The sequence below is a fragment of the Asparagus officinalis genome, chromosome 5, assembly GCF_001876935.1.
Source record: "Asparagus officinalis chromosome 5, Aspof.V1, whole genome shotgun sequence".
Classification (NCBI taxonomy): Eukaryota; Viridiplantae; Streptophyta; class Magnoliopsida; order Asparagales; family Asparagaceae; genus Asparagus; species Asparagus officinalis.
Genome location: NC_033798.1, coordinates 103,660,637 through 103,678,276, shown reverse-complemented (window position 1 = coordinate 103,678,276; position 17,640 = coordinate 103,660,637). Strand labels below are relative to the sequence as shown.

The 17,640-nt window shown below is 47.3% G+C and overlaps 1 protein-coding gene across 1 annotated transcript; it reads right to left on the bottom strand.

Annotated features, from left to right (window-relative positions):
- On the bottom strand, nt 2,986-8,112 carry LOC109842280. The gene is made up of 7 exons (XM_020411178.1): nt 8,014-8,112; nt 7,135-7,244; nt 4,616-6,832; nt 4,335-4,529; nt 3,881-4,255; nt 3,646-3,801; nt 2,986-3,569 (listed from the first exon to the last, which is right to left on the bottom strand). The coding sequence occupies exons 2-7, from the start codon at nt 7,235-7,237 to the stop codon at nt 2,986-2,988; spliced, it is 3,630 nt and encodes a 1,209-aa protein (XP_020266767.1). The 5' UTR covers nt 7,238-7,244; nt 8,014-8,112.

Genomic DNA, 17,640 nt, shown 5'->3' with positions numbered 1-17,640 from the left:
AATAGGCCCCTAGGGCCTCCATTCTCTTGGCCTTGGTTTTGGGAGAGAAATTTCAGATCTAGAGCTTTAGCCTTTGAGATCTGAAATTCCAGAGAGGAGCGGCGAAGCCCTGCCGGAGGAAGGAGTCGGGGTTTTCTAAGAGAGCGGCGAAGCCCTGCCGGATTGAGGAGTAAGGATTTCTTCATCAGCCCTTCATTCACCCCCCTTCTTTTCCCTTAGTGTTGCCCTTAGCGGTGATACAAAGGAGAGCTAGTGCCTCGTTTTAGCCGAGACATAAGCTTTACACCTCTGAGATCTCACGCGGATCGACGGGGTTCTGTTTCTATATCCCTTCGCGGATAGACGAAACTCTGCCGGATTATACCGGAAAAGAGATCTTGAAGAGTCGGCGGTCCACGGATATCAACATCCCCGTCACAGGCCAACAACCCACGCAAGCGAGACCGCACCAAACCGGGACCTCGTGTTTATTTTCGTTTAAGTTGTAATATCTTTTGTTTTCATTTTATTCTGTTGTAACGCTTGAAGTTGTAACAGATCTCAAAAAGAGAATATCAATGAAAACAGCGACTTTTACCGAAAACAAGCTGGCGACCACAGTGGGAGCCAACGATCTCGCCCCCGAGATCGTCGTGACGCAACCGGCCTTCAAGATCCGGGTGAATGAAGAGGTCGAATACGAGTTCGACCAGAAGAAGTTCGAAGAATACCTCTCCTCTTCCTCCTCCAGATCTGCCTCCCCGAACCGGCGCAAGAAGACATCCGCTTCCAAGAACGTTCGTGGGACTTCCAACTCAAAGAACCAAGAGCCCTCCGCTGCCTTTGCACCACGCAACGTCCCCATGTTGCTCAGCATGGTCAAGACAGCAAATCCAGCTCTCCCATCAACCTCAAAGGCGATGGATGATGCAACTCCGATTCTGTCCAAAAGGGCACTCCAAAGGCGTCGTCAACGCCTTGCTCAACAACTCGCCAAGGCCAGGGAGTCAAAAGATGGAGTGCGCTATGCAGAGGACTTGAAGTCAAGGCAGCGACAAGAGCAACGGCAAGCAATCAACCTCCCCTCCAAAACAGAAGCGAGTGAGTGGATCCGTGTCAAGAGGAACCGCTCCACGCTCGAGGAGCGAATCAAGAAGCGCCGTGCTTTACTTGCGCATGCCCGACTCCTCCTAAAGAAGGCGGAAGAAATGCAGCAAGAAACGGCGGTCAAAGCGCCGACCACAAGCAAACGGGTGTGGGTTCCCAAATCGAAACCAACACTTCCAGCAAAGAAGGGTGAAACCATCGCCCAAAGCTCCTCCAAATCAGGTCATGTTTCTACTATCCCGGCACCTTCAACGGCGCCAAGTAAGAAAGGGGATCATTCAAGATCCCAGGTTCCTTTGACAGGTCACCTCGGTCCCTTACCGGCGAATCGAGGTAGAGTACCCGTCAAAGAACGACTGGGACCATTGAAAGGTCCCCAAGTTTCAAATCAGACTGGGGGTCGATTTAATCCCCCCAATAAAGAAAACAAAGGGAAAGCCCCTATCACCGACCGCATCGGATTGCGAGTCGAATTAAAAGAGCCCGTTCAGTTCATACGCTCACAAAAGCGTAAGATTGAACGGGCCACTCTTGATAAAACTAACCAAGTGTTGCATTCCCAAGGGGAAGCACACTCATCTGAAGATGAGAGTGTTATACTAAGGGACACCCACCAACACTCTGTAGGGTGCTCCAGCTATCAAGCTGATGAGTTGTACTACAGAGCTGGGGGTGTGGGTAAATCTCGAAAGAGATATGTGCAGGATATGAAGTCCCAATGCCCGTGTGCAAGTATCATCAAGACGGTGCTGTCGGAATGCCGCTGCAACAGTCCCCCAAGAAGAATCTCGGTGTTCGAGAGACTCTCCAAGCCGAGGCATTTCCACAAGAAGAAATTGCTCCGCCAAAAAGACGAGTATTCAAGAGTGTCGGTCAACATGACCGGCCGAGGGGAATCAACACCACACTTCAGCATAGAACAGCTCGCTGAGGTATCCCGGTGTATAGCACGGATGCGGCCCGGAACCAGCGGCCGGAAGGGCTACCAAAGAGTACCAAAGGGCCTCTCTCTGGAAGAAGAAGAATCAGATGCTGATTCAGATACCTGCTCCGCCGTCGCATCAGATGACACGGCTTCAAGTGCGGGCCAGCCGTACGAATCACTCATGATCAGTGCCGAACAAATGAACAAAATGCTTGAAGACGCCCTAACTCGGCAGAAAGAAGCTTTCAAATTCGAGATGGAAATGACCCTACAGCGGATGAGGGAGATGCACGATCAGCAACTCGCAGCTTTGACAACTCATCAAGAGGAGCCCACTCGACCCAATCATCAGAACCAAGAAGAGAATGAACGGGAAGGGAATAATGTCATTATTCCTCCTGTCAACAACGACAACGGAAGTGGTCCGGTAGAGGATAATGCCAAAGAAGACCACATTACCTCTCCCCAAAACCACTCGAAAATAGAAACGAGTGAAGACAAAAAGATGAAAGACTTGGAGAGCAAAATCAATGCATTGATGAATGCTCAAGAGGTAAAAAGGTCAGGTATACCGTGTCCATATCCGAGGGAGTGGGAATCCATTCCATATCCGGCAAAGTTTAATCTCATTAACTTTACGCCGTTTGATGGAAAGGGTTCCCCTACCCAACATTTAATCTACTTCAAGTCTCATTTAGGAATTATTTCCGGAAATGAGCCCCTCATGGTGCGGTCATTCGTCGGCACTCTTCGCGGAGCTGCCTTCGACTGGTACCGCCGTCTCAAGCCCGGAAGTATCAACGGCTGGGATGACATGGAGGACATGTTCTTGACCAATTTCTTTGATGATGACACCGAGGTTTCGATCGGCACGCTGTTCGATGAAAAACAGAAGAATGGCGAGACGGTTGAAAACTTCGTGAAGAGATTCCGGAACAAAGCTATGAATTGCAGGGACCCGGTCAGCGAGGAATTCATCCTCGAAACTTGCCACAACAATTTAACATTGGACATCCTTGAAGCCATGGGAACGGCGCCGAGATCTGAAATTTCTCTCCCAAAACCAAGGCCTCCTTCAGTCTAGCTATCTCTGCACGAGTGGAATCTAAGGAGCTCACTAACTCAGCTCTGCTGGTGTCTTTCCTCGCCAGAGAGGCCATCAGCTGCTCGACAGTGCGCTCACGTGATCGAAGCTCGCTGCCAACGGAAGATCGCAGTTCATGCCACTGCGTCAACCTATCCTCCACCTGAGAAGATGCAAAAGAGGGAGCTCCACCAGCCTTCAACTCCCTCAGCTCTCGAATCTCTGACTCCAGGGCAGCGAAATCAGCTGTAAAGGAATCGGCCAAATCCGGATATCCCTCTTCCCTCATCATCATCATGTGACGGGAGAAGGAACGCTTGAACTGATCAAAAGAAGACCCTCTGTGCAGAAGCTTATCAATCACGCCGTTATAAAAGGCAGTAAAGAAGCCGAGGTCAGTGCGGAAGACATCCCCATCTGGATTGGTATCGGCCAAGAGAGCATGGACCTGCTCATATAGAGACGGTCGAGAACCTGCAAGCAGCAGTATGGGAGGTCAAGAAACTATTAAATACAATCGAAAAGACCCTAAGGGAAATTCGAGGTATACCTATACCGGCGGAAATCCCCTCGGGTTGGGGTTCGACAGGCTCCGAAGTAACGACAGGAATACTCATGGAAGGTATACCAACCCTCGTGGGCAAGTCAGTCGTATTAGGCGAAGGCGGGAAAACACCCGAAGCTATAGCAGAATCAGGTACAGCGCCTGGTCATATAGTTGCACTTCTTTATTAGTCAAAATGGAGACTGAGACAAGCAAAGAAGAGAGGAAATTGGATATATACCTGTGGATGAATCACTCTCAAAGAGTGGTCTCACAGTCCCGGTGGGAGCTTGTTCAGCTAACATATCGGCTAACAGTCCAGAGTCAGGTCTCGGGAAGACCGGTGCAGGAACATATCCCTGCTCTTCGAAATCTGCAATAGGGGAGGCCCCATCCCCGTCTGGCCCTTCTGTCGCAACACCTGCAGCACCGGATGTAGGTATATCTGAAAATGAACCGGTGGGATCAACACCATCTGCCTGCCCAAGATCGATGTTCAGATCAATGCCCAGGGAGCCATCACGAAGGGCGTCGCACACCTGCTGCATGAAGCAGTCCATGTTGTCAGCCCCAGAGAATACCGGACCTGGCGGAAGCTCACCCTCCTCGAAGAACCCTGAATTATGAAACAGGATCAGGGATCCCGGAAGGTAAATCATCTTAAAGCAATAAAAGTGGGTACAACAAAATGTTACCTTCCTCCCCGTCGGCAAAGCCTCCTGAATCTACCCCATGGGAGCGCTGATCAACATGAGGTTTATGGGCAATCTTTTTCCTTTTCGAAGGATCACCCCTCATAGAACCAACGGGGCGGTCATGCGAAGTTTGGCCACCAAACTTGGATTTCGCACGACGGGAAGCGAGCGACCCATGGTCGTCGGCTACCCCACCTGAAACAACAAGAATCATCTCATGAACCAGATCTTTCGCCAATACCAATTGAAGTCGAGAAAGAGGATCAAAGAGCATGACAAACCTGTATCAAGTTCTGCTTGGTCGGTATCTATATCTGCATACTCCCCTTCGGGAATTCCGGTGGACTTCTTCCTCTGTCTCTGAGCAGGCTCAGCCCTGCGAGCAGCCATCATAGCAGATTGAACCAAGTGATCGGATTCTAGTTCCGAAAGACTCCTCACACTTATGGATTCATCGGCAGAGAGGAACCATTTACAGCTGAGGAAGGTAATCATCGGCTTGCGTTTATAGGAGGGAAGAGCAAACTGAGCCCCGGTGCAGCCAACCATGGTCCATAACCACGCCCGTACGCCGTCAACGAGTCCTCCCTCAACACGCAAACTACGACTCGGATTCCCAACGTATAGTTGGTCATAGCCAAACTGACGTGCGAAACGGCAGGGAAGGTAAGGCTCTATGTGGCAGCGGTCCTTCACCCGGAGAACAAGATACCCGACTCGGATGTTCACCAACCAGCGGAAACAACCGACGTCGAGAGCAGTCCGGTTAGTTCGGGGTTTCTCCATATCAGTCAACTCCTCGCCATAACGTCCCGAAAAGCGAGGGAAGCATTTGAAGAACTCCCAGTTCCTGCGAACTCGAAGTTCTTTTTGTACATCTTCAAATTTCTTCCCAACCCATCTACTCTCCTCCAACAGCTGTAGGAAAGGAACGGGAACATCAACGGCGCTGGGCGCCGACATCAAGTCCGGACGGTGAAGAACGAACCACGCCATCAAATAAGCGTAGGGCAGCTCAACCTTCGGGCAGGTAAGCTCAGTCGAGGGTTTAGAACCCACTTGGGTAAGAACACGAACTACACCCCTAAGCCCGCAATGGATGCTGGCAACCATCGCTGGAAGCAGAGAAAGCTCCCTCCCATAAGCTAGCTGGACCGCAGGGAAGAGCACCTCGAGGGGTAGAGCGTCTGAAGACTGATATGGAACAACACACTTCTTCAGCCAAAGAGCAAGGTAGCCAGCTAACAGAGACCGAGGATCGATAGACTTCTGGGCATGATAGAGGAACGATCGAAACTTAGTCCCGGCCGGAAAAGCCCCCTCGGCACTAGCAATGGTATAAGAATGAGTTTCATTCTTCTCCATCAGCTCATTAATAGCGGCAGGGGTCAAAACGCCTAACTCATGTATGGACTCCTCGGAATCATCCTCCAAGTTAGGAAACAGGTAAACAGCAAACTGCTTCAAGCTGATCTTCCTCTTCGTCTTCGCTGGAGGAGAACTCTGGAGCAAACAGGTGTGATAATGACAGGTGAGGTCCCAGAGAGTGTCATACACATCGGGAGTATCCTTCTTCAAACACTCCAACTGTTGGTTAGAAGGGAAGTATTCCTGATACGGGCAATCTCCCATCGAAAGCCCGGAAACCTGGTGCATCTCATGAAGAGCCAACCCTAGCTCTCCGCCACTGGTCAAGAAGGTATTACTATCAGGCATATATGTCTCGAGCAATGCCAAGAAGTGACGGCAGCTAACGGGAAGTCCATACATAGTAGCCCGTATGGGCGTATATAATCCACTACCCTTCAAGTCTCTCTCCCAGCGTCCCAGAACATAACTGGTCAAACGGGTCCACCATCCCTTAGCCAGTGAGGAAGCCCAACCATAACATCGGTAATCCAGTCGAGGTAATTGTCTTCCCAGATGAGCTAAACGATTCCTCACGGTGAGAGCGGCCGCCGATACCTCGCCTGGAGGTGCAGTGTCAAGACCCATGATCCCGGGTCGAAGGCCACAAATGGATTGATACCCCAGAGAACCGGGACTCTTGTGATGAGAAATGTATCCGCACTGAACGTGTGTAACAGCATTGGTAAGAGGCCAGGACATCTGTCGCCCCACAGCCTGTTTCTCCAAGTCAGTAAAAGAGCACTGGCGAGGAATAGAGGGGATATATAAAAGAGCTCCCTCGTCAAGGGTAAGCCAGTGCTCCTCAGCAAGAGTCAGCGCGGCAGGATCTTCGGTGCGATCCCCGAATAGAAAACCCGGCTTCTTTAAAGCTTCAGTAGAAGTGGCGTCTGCGGTGAGAGGAGCATCGGTGATAAGTTGGCGTAAACAGTGACGCCCTCCATCCTTTATCAAGCGACAGAACTCGTCTGAGCGATCTCTGTCGAACTGCGGAAGGGGATCGATGATCTGCCTGGCAGAAGCCGAAGAAAACACTTCCCTACTACAACCGGTAGGGGCATGATGAGGGAGACTACCCCCGGGAAACTCAACTGCAACAAAGCAAAGATGGAGTCAGAAAATCCATGTCATAAACGCAAGACGAGATTATTCGATTTCGAGTGCCCTACACCGGGAGAACGGTATGCGTCATCACGTAGACACCGTGATAACATATACCGACCTATAAGGTGTAAGGCAACACGAGATCGCCCCAATATAACCGAGGACTTGAATTGGCTAAGCAAAGCAAGTCCGAAACCTTAACCCCCGCGGGAGGGGTATCGGTTCTTCCGTCATGACCCGCGAGAGGTCAATCCGGGATAAAAGAAAAAAATATATATAAGATTCTTACCCCCAAAGCAAGAGGTCACTGGAGATGATGTCGTAGGAGCCTCCTCCACGCCATGCTGCGAGCAAGGGTGACTCCCGGAAAGACGAGACCGACGGGGAGACATCGTGAATCTGCAATGAAGAGCAGTACATCAGGTACGATATATATACACGAAATATCGGAAGAAGGGAAATTAAGCACTTGGACTCGAAATCCTAATAACAAATAGGATTTTGTAGTTAAAGTCTAATTAAGCCTACGAATTTCGTGCACGCGAAACGATAATCGTCATTTCGCGGAAAATTTTGGTGAAATACCCAAAATACCCCTCGTGCTCAAGGCCAAATTCAGGTCAAGGACACGTATGACTCGGGTTATGGTCATCATACTTGATCATCGAACATCCCGGTACCCTATAATTTTGATCAAATTTTGCAAATAAGCCCTTTTGCAGAATTTGGTCAATTTTACATAAAAGTCCCTCCATGAACTTTTGGTTTTGCATCCATATGCTTTTACCAAAAATTCGATCAAGGGTCGGGGGTTTAAACTTCTTGGATTTCAGCCCCAAATTCGTGGCTCTTTTGACAATAAGCCCCTCCAAATATTTAGGGACTGTTTTGCAAATAAACCCCTCAAACAGTTCTTTAACCCTCTTACACAAAGCACCCCCATTTCTTGAAGAAACAAACACGAACCCAAGCCTCCCAAATTTCAGTTCATGTTTGCATAAGAGCCCCCAAAATTTCAGACCCACGAATTTTGCAAATAAACCCCTATAGTTTCGGTTTTTGCAATAAAACCCCCCAAATGCTTATTTCATCCATAAACCCTTATCTATTACAAGCATAAAGACATGATCTTTGCAAGAAAATAAGGGGTTTGTGAAGAAAAACTTACCAAGTCAAAGGAGTTTTCCTTCGGGCTCGGAAATGGAGGCCAAGACCCTCGTTTGAAAGAGGAGAAGATTCCGGCAAATGGGTACCCGTCAAAATCCCGAATCTTTTAAGGGATTGAAGGGTTCTCAAGAGCAAATCAATGGAGGAAAGAGGGGGAGGAAGAAGAAAGAAAACCGAAAATGGGGGGAAAGAATTCGGTTTTGGGGGTGGGGTTCTCTCTTGAAATTCAAAATAAAGGAGGGGGGGACCATGCACAAGAGGCCAAAAAAAGGAACAAGACAAAACTAGGGGAGAAACACCCCTAGGGGTGTCTCGGCATTGCCGAGACACCCCCAAGGGTGTCTCGGCATTGCCGAGTCATTTGTTCGGCACTGATCATGAGTGATTCGTACGGCTGGCCCGCACTTGAAGCCGTGTCATCTGATGCGACGGCGGAGCAGGTATCTGAATCAGCATCTGATTCTTCTTCTTCCAGAGAGAGGCCCTTTGGTACTCTTTGGTAGCCCTTCCGGCCGCTGGTTCCGGGCCGCATCCGTGCTATACACCGGGATACCTCAGCGAGCTGTTCTATGCTGAAGTGTGGTGTTGATTCCCCTCGGCCGGTCATGTTGACCGACACTCTTGAATACTCGTCTTTTTGGCGGAGCAATTTCTTCTTGTGGAAATGCCTCGGCTTGGAGAGTCTCTCGAACACCGAGATTCTTCTTGGGGGACTGTTGCAGCGGCATTCCGACAGCACCGTCTTGATGATACTTGCACACGGGCATTGGGACTTCATATCCTGCACATATCTCTTTCGAGATTTACCCACACCCCCAGCTCTGTAGTACAACTCATCAGCTTGATAGCTGGAGCACCCTACAGAGTGTTGGTGGGTGTCCCTTAGTATAACACTCTCATCTTCAGATGAGTGTGCTTCCCCTTGGGAATGCAACACTTGGTTAGTTTTATCAAGAGTGGCCCGTTCAATCTTACGCTTTTGTGAGCGTATGAACTGAACGGGCTCTTTTAATTCGACTCGCAATCCGATGCGGTCGGTGATAGGGGCTTTCCCTTTGTTTTCTTTATTGGGGGGATTAAATCGACCCCCAGTCTGATTTGAAACTTGGGGACCTTTCAATGGTCCCAGTCGTTCTTTGACGGGTACTCTACCTCGATTCGCCGGTAAGGGACCGAGGTGACCTGTCAAAGGAACCTGGGATCTTGAATGATCCCCTTTCTTACTTGGCGCCGTTGAAGGTGCCGGGATAGTAGAAACATGACCTGATTTGGAGGAGCTTTGGGCGATGGTTTCACCCTTCTTTGCTGGAAGTGTTGGTTTCGATTTGGGAACCCACACCCGTTTGCTTGTGGTCGGCGCTTTGACCGCCGTTTCTTGCTGCATTTCTTCCGCCTTCTTTAGGAGGAGTCGGGCATGCGCAAGTAAAGCACGGCGCTTCTTGATTCGCTCCTCGAGCGTGGAGCGGTTCCTCTTGACACGGATCCACTCACTCGCTTCTGTTTTGGAGGGGAGGTTGATTGCTTGCCGTTGCTCTTGTCGCTGCCTTGACTTCAAGTCCTCTGCATAGCGCACTCCATCTTTTGACTCCCTGGCCTTGGCGAGTTTTTGAGCAAGGCGTTGACGACGCCTTTGGAGTGCCCTTTTGGACAGAATCGGAGTTGCATCATCCATCGCCTTTGAGGTTGATGGGAGAGCTGGATTTGCTGTCTTGACCATGCTGAGCAACATGGGGACGTTGCGTGGTGCAAAGGCAGCGGAGGGCTCTTGGTTCTTTGAGTTGGAAGTCCCACGAACGTTCTTGGAAGCGGATGTCTTCTTGCGCCGGTTCGGGGAGGCAGATCTGGAGGAGGAAGAGGAGAGGTATTCTTCGAACTTCTTCTGGTCGAACTCGTATTCGACCTCTTCATTCACCCGGATCTTGAAGGCCGGTTGCGTCACGACGATCTCGGGGGCGAGATCGTTGGCTCCCACTGTGGTCGCCAGCCTGTTTGCGGAAAAAGTTGCTGTTTTCATTGATATTCTCTTTTTGAGATCTGTTACAACTTCAAGCGTTACAACAGAATAAAATGAAAACAAAAGATATTACAACTTAAACGAAAATAAACACGAGGTCCCGTTTTAGTGCGGTCTCGCTTGCGTGGGTTGTTGGCCTGTGACGGGGATGTTGATATCCGTGGACCGCCGACTCTTCAAGATCCTTTCCGGTAAAATCCGGCAGAGTTTCGTCTATCCACGGGGGATATGGAAACAGAACTTCGTCAATCCGCGTGGGATTTAGAAGTTGTAAGCATATATCTCGGCTAAAGCGAGATAATGGCTCTCCTTTGTATCACCTCTAAGGGCAACACTAAGGGAAAAGAAGGGTGAAAGAGGGGCTGATGAAGAAGAACCTCTTCCTCCTCGATCCGGCAGGGCTTCGCCGCTCTCTTAGAAAACCCCGACTCCTTACTCCGGCAGGGCTTCGCCGCTCCTCGGCTAAAGCGAGATAATGGCTCTCCTTTGTATCACCTCTAGGGGCAACACTAAGGGAAAAGAAGGGTGAAAGAGGGGCTGATGAAGAAGAACCTCTTCCTCCTCGATCCGGCAGGGCTTCGCCGCTCTCTTAGAAAACCCCGACTCCTTACTCCGGCAGGGCTTCGCCGCTCCTCTCTGAAATTTCAGATCTCAAAGGCTAGAGCTCAAGATCTGAAATTTCTCTCCCAAAACCAAGGCCAAGAGAATGGAGGCCCTAGGGGCCTATTTATAGGAAAAGGAGAGGGGTAGGGGGCTGGTTGAGGACACCCCCTAGGGGGTGTCTCGGCTCCAAAACCGAGACACCCCCATGGGGTGTCTCGGCGCCATGGCCGAGACACCCCAAGGGGTGTCTCGGTTTTGGAGCCGAGACACCCCCCTAGGGGGTGTCCTCAACCAGCCCCCTACCCCTCTCCTTTTCCTATAAATAGGCCCCTACGGCCTCCATTCTCTTGGCCTTGGTTTTGGGAGAGAAATTTCAGATCTTGAGCTCTAGCCTTTGAGATCTGAAATTTCAGAGAGGAGCGGCGAAGCCCTGCCGGAGTAAGGAGTCGGGGTTTTCTAAGAGAGCGGCGAAGCCCTGCCGGATCGAGGAGGAAGAGGTTCTTCTTCATCAGCCCCTCTTTCACCCTTCTTTTCCCTTAGTGTTGCCCCTAGAGGTGATACAAAGGAGAGCCATTATCTCGCTTTAGCCGAGATATATGCTTACAACTTCTAAATCCCACGCGGATTGACGAAGTTCTGTTTCCATATCCCCCGTGGATAGACGAAACTCTGCCGGATTTTACCGGAAAGGATCTTGAAGAGTCGGCGGTCCACGGATATCAACATCCCCGTCACAGGCCAACACGGGACCTCGGGTTTATTTTCGTTTAAGTTGTAATATCTTTTGTTTTCATCTTACCCTGTTGTAACGCTTGAAGTTGTAACAGATCTCAAAAAGAGAATATCAATGAAAACAGCAACTTTTACCGAAAACAGTAGGGGCTTTGAACTTCGGTGGGTAAGGAGCTGTGTCCCACTCAGCGGGGTAAGGCCTCACCACTCCTTCACGGAGCTCACTTCTGTTGGCGATTGCATTGAGGCGAGCTTCCAGTTCATCCATTTTAGTGGACTGAGGATGTGGTTCTTTTTCCATCTCCTTCTCACCTTCAGAAGAGGACTCCAGGTTTTGAGTCTCACGGTCTGAATGTTCGTGTGCTTTTTGTTTTCCCTTTGACGTTGTCTTCCGGGAAGATTTAGGTTTTTGGCCTTTTTCTGCCAGAACCTGGGCCAACATGTCCTTCAATTGGAGAAGTGTCTCCTGTTGCGCCTGGAGCATGACATGATGTTCGTCCACTCTTTTGGCTATGTCCTCGGGGTTTCCCGCCATGTAAGCAGAAACCTCTTGTGCTCCGACAGAGCTTGAAGATTGAGATTCAGCTATTGCCGAATGTTCATCACTTGTTATAATCCTTTTGGCTAACTTTTGATAGTTAACCAGGTGAATAGCTCCTGTCCGAGTCCGAGTATGCCGATATACTCCTTCGAACTAGTCACAAATTTTCCTAACAGTTGGGGAATGACTTTTTTGTGACTCATCAGAATCGGAATGCGAGGCTCTTCCTCTGCCGATCATGTTGATAGTAACCTCGGGATAGTCGATTTCAGAGGTCTTCTTCTGTCGTCGTTGTCGTTTGGGAGGCCTAGTGACATTCGTCAACCTATTAAACACCGATTGCCTAGGCGTCGGTGAGCAATAGCTGTATTCGAAGAGGACAGTGGATATGAGCCGCTCACATTGGCATGAATGAGCCACTTGCTGTGTTGGCCTTCCTCTTGACAACAATTCACACAGGTTGGAGACCTGAGAAAGATCTCGTGAAGGTGGGGATGGAACCCCCTGCCCTTGGGTGGTTTGGACATGAACCTTAACTCCATGCTATCCCCCTTAAACCTTACGGACCATGTCGTGTTCTTGAGATGAAACACGAGGATCGCGTTTAGGTTTATAAACATGAGGTCGAGGCCTGTGTTTGACTGATGGAACAGATCCTTGTGGATCTTGTCCTGATTGAACGCACACTTGTGGTGTGCGTCTTGATGTTGAAACAGACCCTTGTGGGTCTTGTTTTGGTTGAACGCACACTTGAGGTGTGCGTTTTGATGATGAAGTAGACCCCTGAGGGTCGTCCTTTGTTTGAACGCACACTTGTGATGTGCGTTTGGTTGATGAGTCAGACCTCTGAGGGTCTGGTTTTGATTGAACGCACACCTGTGGTGTGTGTTTGGATGATTGAATAGACCCCTGGGGGTCGTGTTTTGGATGAACGCACCCTTGTGGTGTGCGTTTGGCTGCTTGAATAGACCCTCGAGGGTCGTGTTCTGACTGAACGCATGGCTGTGGCGTGCGTTCGGATGATTGAACGTGCCTTTGGAGGTCACGTTTTGGGATGTACTCTTGAGGTGTGCATCTGGATTGAACAACACGCCACTGAGGGTCGTGTTTAAGCTGGATAACCCGAGGTTCATAGTCGGGTTCATTGCCACGAAGTGTGCGTTCTGGAGCAGAAACGCAGAGTTCGGGCAGATTTTCAGAAACGCAGTTCTTGCGATGTGCCGTAGCTCGGCTATCCCGCAGATATGCTCGCCGCATGGATCTTCTCCTTCGTCGAGCGGCGTTTTTCTTAGCTTGTTTCAACGCCTTGGCCGCAACGTCGTCGGCGTTGATTAGGTTTTCCTCCGACATAGGTCTCTTTTGACCTATTATGCCCCGTAGTGATACGGGGGAGGAGTCTTCAACTCGCAGAGCGAGTTTAAGGTCTTGACCAAAGGAGAGGGCTTTCTTTGGCATCTCAGCAGTAGTGATGACCTCCTTAGAGGTCTTGTGGGTATCAGCAGTAGTGATGACCTCCTTAGAGGTCTTGTGGGTATCACGCCTAGCTTTAGGGCTAAGCGACCCAGAGTAGAGGGCCTCCTCATACTTGGCTTGGTCGAACTCTATGACGAGAGTTTCGACGGTGGTTCCGGTGAGGTGAACGTCGGATTGCGCCACCACTTCCTCGTCAGAGAAGCTAGTCCCCAGCGGAGTCGCCATCTTTTGTTTGTTGGAAATTTGCAATAAAAAGATAATGAAAGAAAAATTGACTTGTATTCCTCTCAAAATCAATTACAATTTGGATTCCGATTACAAAAGAGAGGAGAATGAATTTGATTCTCCCCTTTGTTTAATTCTGGGTTCTTCTTGGTAGCGATGGAGTGCCTCCTTCGATTGATTGTGTCAAACTTGCTCTCCGTTGACGATCCGACCGTCTTGATTTAATGGAATAATTGACTTGTTTGATGAATTCGGTTTAGAACTCTAAACGAGTTTAATGGACTCAGAACGAGTTGAGAACTCTGAAAAGAGTTGTTGAGAACCGAATAACTGATTTGGTGTAATTACCTTGCGTTGCAAGTTTAATTACCAATTCTTAATGAGTTTCAGAACTCGGAGTGAGTTGAAACTCTGTAACAAAGTTGTTAGAACCGAAGATTCGGTTAATAGCCAAGTAAATCCGCCGTTGGTGGAGGGATTCTTCAAGATTTGATTAACTGATTGCTGATCAGTTCTTTGATCTCTTGGAAAGATTCTTCAAGATTTGATTAACTGATTGCTGATCAGTTCTTTGATCTCTTGGAAAATCGCCTTCTCTGTGTGGTTAAGCTGTTGAGATTTGTTAACCTTATATGGTTTTGATACCAGCACACGTCCACCTCCTACTCAATTGAGTAAGTCGGTTATTTATAGGGGGATCAGGGGTGTAACCAACCCTTAAATCCGCTCCTAAGTGGGCGAAAATCCCTCAGAACGTGGGATAACAGTTTTGAGGCCGTTCGACTTGTGTTTGAACAAGTCAAAACACCCCAGTTGGCGTTCTGGGCCTTAACTCTGCGTCCAAGGCTTAAGACGCAGAGTTAAATCTCTTTTAGAGATTTGGGACGCACATGCCGCTTCGTGTGTTGAGTTCTCAACTCTGCGTTCTGGATTTAGGATGCAGTGTTGAGTGTTTGCCAAAGAACGCACAGTTCATGCGTTTTGTGTTTTAACTCTGCGTTGCAGAGTTGGATGTCTGTTGGAGAACGCACAATTCATCTGTGTTTTGAATTTGAGAAACGCAGAGGTGAGTTCTGTATTTGAGAGAGGTTGTTGACTTGTAACCTCGTCCATTATAACATTGCAAAGGCTACTGCTTATTGATCTTTGCCTGTTATAGGATATGAGAGTCGTCAGATTGTAAATCTCACTGTTGATTGTGAAGGCAACTGAATAGAGTTTTCATCAGCTGTCGGAAGTGTCGTTGAATTGTAACTCTTCTCGATCTGTGTGAAAAGTCCCCTATTTGCAACCTTCATTTGTCGGCACGAAAGCTATTTGATTGTAGCTTTCATTGTTGAAGTTTGACGGGAATCAATCATCCATAGTGATTTTTAGACGAATATTTGCCCACAGCTCTCTACCAAGCAACTCACCAACTAAGTCCAACCTTTTATTTCTGAAATCATTACACTGCTCATCAGCATCTCTAATAGTTGCTAATATAATATTAGTCATGTTGTTGTCGCAGCCATCAAGATCAATCATCTCAGAGATGAGGTCGTATTTGTAGCGATTGTAGAGTTGCGGCTGTAGTGATTAGAAAGTCGTCTGATTGTAACTTCCATTGTCGGGGCTTAATAGGGACTAGCTATCCATTGTGATTTTTAGACAGCCTACAATGGGGATGTGAAGCTTATGAAGGTCCATACAAAAGACAATCCATCAAATATGCTCATGAAGGTGGTCTCCAACAACAAGTTCGGTCATTATAGAAACTTGTTACAGATTCGTACTTATTGAGGCCTGTTGAGGCTATTTGGATGAACTACGGGTGGCTTGATCCATTGAGAGAGGGGGTATGTAGGCAACCACATTGGTGCAACCAGATTTGGAGAGACGACACATTAGTGCTTACATTGGTGTCAGCTCAGTTTTGGAAACACTTTGCCGAGGTGGAGAATTGTTAAAAACAGTGTGTCGATCGATCAAAATTGTAAGTCAGTCGACCGAATACAGGAAAATTAGTACATAGGAAATCGGTCTGGTCAGATGACTGATTAGAATAATCTGTCGACTGATCGCGTGCATACTACAGGACTGGAAAATAAATGTACTGGATAGTCGACTAATGATGGTTCATCAGTCGACCGATGAAGACCTATCAGTCAACTGATGAGCCTTCATCAGTCAACCAATAGCGGGTATTAAATCGAAATGATTTCCCTGCCTATTTTGGATTTGAGTTTGATATAAATAGACATACATTTTTAGGGTTTAGAGAGAGAGATTTAACAGAAGAAAGAGGTTGTTTTGAGAACTTTGAGAGGGAGATTATTGAGAGGGAGTGAGATATTGTTCGTGAGGGTTATTTTGATTGTTTGAGAGAGTTATAACTCATTGTTTTCTCCTCCATATAGTGAAATCTCCCAATCCTCTCCCCGTGGACGTAGGTAACTTACAGAAACATATAAATTCTCTGTGTTTGTGATTGGTTTTGATCGTTTCATTATGAATTGTGCTCCTGGTGTTCTTCTCGCGTTGTTTACCGACTTGTCGTGGATTGTGCATGCTTCCACCAGGTGCAACAGATTTCAAGTAAGAAATTAAGACAATTGAAATTACCCTAGAGGGTGGGGTGAATAGGGTAACCAAACAATAATGTACAATTAATGAAATTCAATACAATTCAACACACAATATAGCTATATAGCAATAATAAAAGGGAGAGAGTTAGATATAGTTAGCCAATTGACACGTCGATATGTTCACGAGGTTCGGTCCTCTCGACCTACGTCCCCGATCACCTCTCCCAATCGTAAATCACTAACACAACCTAGTTTGGAAGCCGGAACTTCTTCACAACGATCTCCCCGAGATCTAACTCTCCACACAATGATCTCCTCGAGATCAATCTCTCCACATAACACAAGATGAAAGGAAAATGATTTCTCTTACAAGTATTCTATAACAAGGATAAAGACATTGACAATTGAAGCTAAGGAATTTGTAGGGATGTGAAAGTGAAAGTTTAGAAACAAAAACTTGAGAGATTTAGCTTTGAAACCCTTAAAACTCAAACAAACTCTTTCTCAAATGCTTTTGATAGTCTTAGTGAGAAATAAATGAGGTTTTGATGAGGTATATATAGGTTCTCACCAACCAACTCAAAGAGTACAAAGAAAATCAACAAATCCCCAAAAATCAGTAATTCTGGAAACTAGCCGTTATTGTTTTCGGTGCTGATTGATCGACTAATCAAGAAGATCGGTCGACTGATAGGTTACCATTGGCTGCTGCTCAGAACCCATCGATTGACTGATTCAATGAATCGATCGACTGATAACAAGGTTCGATTGACTGGTGAAAATCAGTCGACTGAGCAGAAATATTTTAACAAATGCAGAATAATTTATCAGTCGATTGATGAACAATGTCGGTCAACTAAAAAACATGCAGAGCCCATATATGCACAGTAAAATTGATTTTCAAAGTGTGTTTAAAAATAGTAAATAAATTTCTAAAATTATGAAACTTGGAGAAATGTTTGTTCACATAAAAAAAACATGGTAGAAAAAGAATTTCTTAAATGTCATTTCCCAATTGTGAAAACTTATCTTTTTGCAAAACAATCAAAGATACAGTTTTAGAAGTGTGTGTGTTTGATCCCCAAATGCTTCAAAAGTAATCTACTTTATTTCTTGTCTTCATTATGATTTAGAGAGAAAACAAAAATGTAAATACCGCTCATAAATGTATACAAATCTTGAGATTTGATATTTGCTAATTTGTTAATGAAGCTCTTCTTATATATATTTTACTTGGAAGCTCTTCTTCATCAACTTGCCTCCACCTCCATAAATATGATCATTGAAGCTTAAATCCATCCATCCTCCTATAATGACACTACATTGTTTGATAAAATACATCCTGCGTAATATCACTCAACAAGCAATTAGCTCCAATAATGGGGGTTTGTAAATCATCATCAAAACATGAGACCTAACAATCTCCCCTTTCATGATGATGACAAACCACCATTATAAAAGAGCATAAAAAGA

What these genes read in the sequence shown, in the direction of transcription:
- LOC109842280 (XM_020411178.1), bottom strand. Translation starts at nt 7,237, where the DNA reads ATGTCTCCCCGTCGGTCTCGTCTTTCCGGGAGTCACCCTTGCTCGCAG. An exon ending in CCAAGCAGAACTTGATACAG is followed by an intron (nt 4,530 to 4,615) that starts GTTTGTCATGCT and finishes TTGTTGTTTCAG; the next exon opens with GTGGGGTAGCCGACGACCAT. An exon ending in GGGGATTTCCGCCGGTATAG is followed by an intron (nt 3,570 to 3,645) that starts GTATACCTCGAA and finishes TGCTGCTTGCAG; the next exon opens with GTTCTCGACCGTCTCTATAT.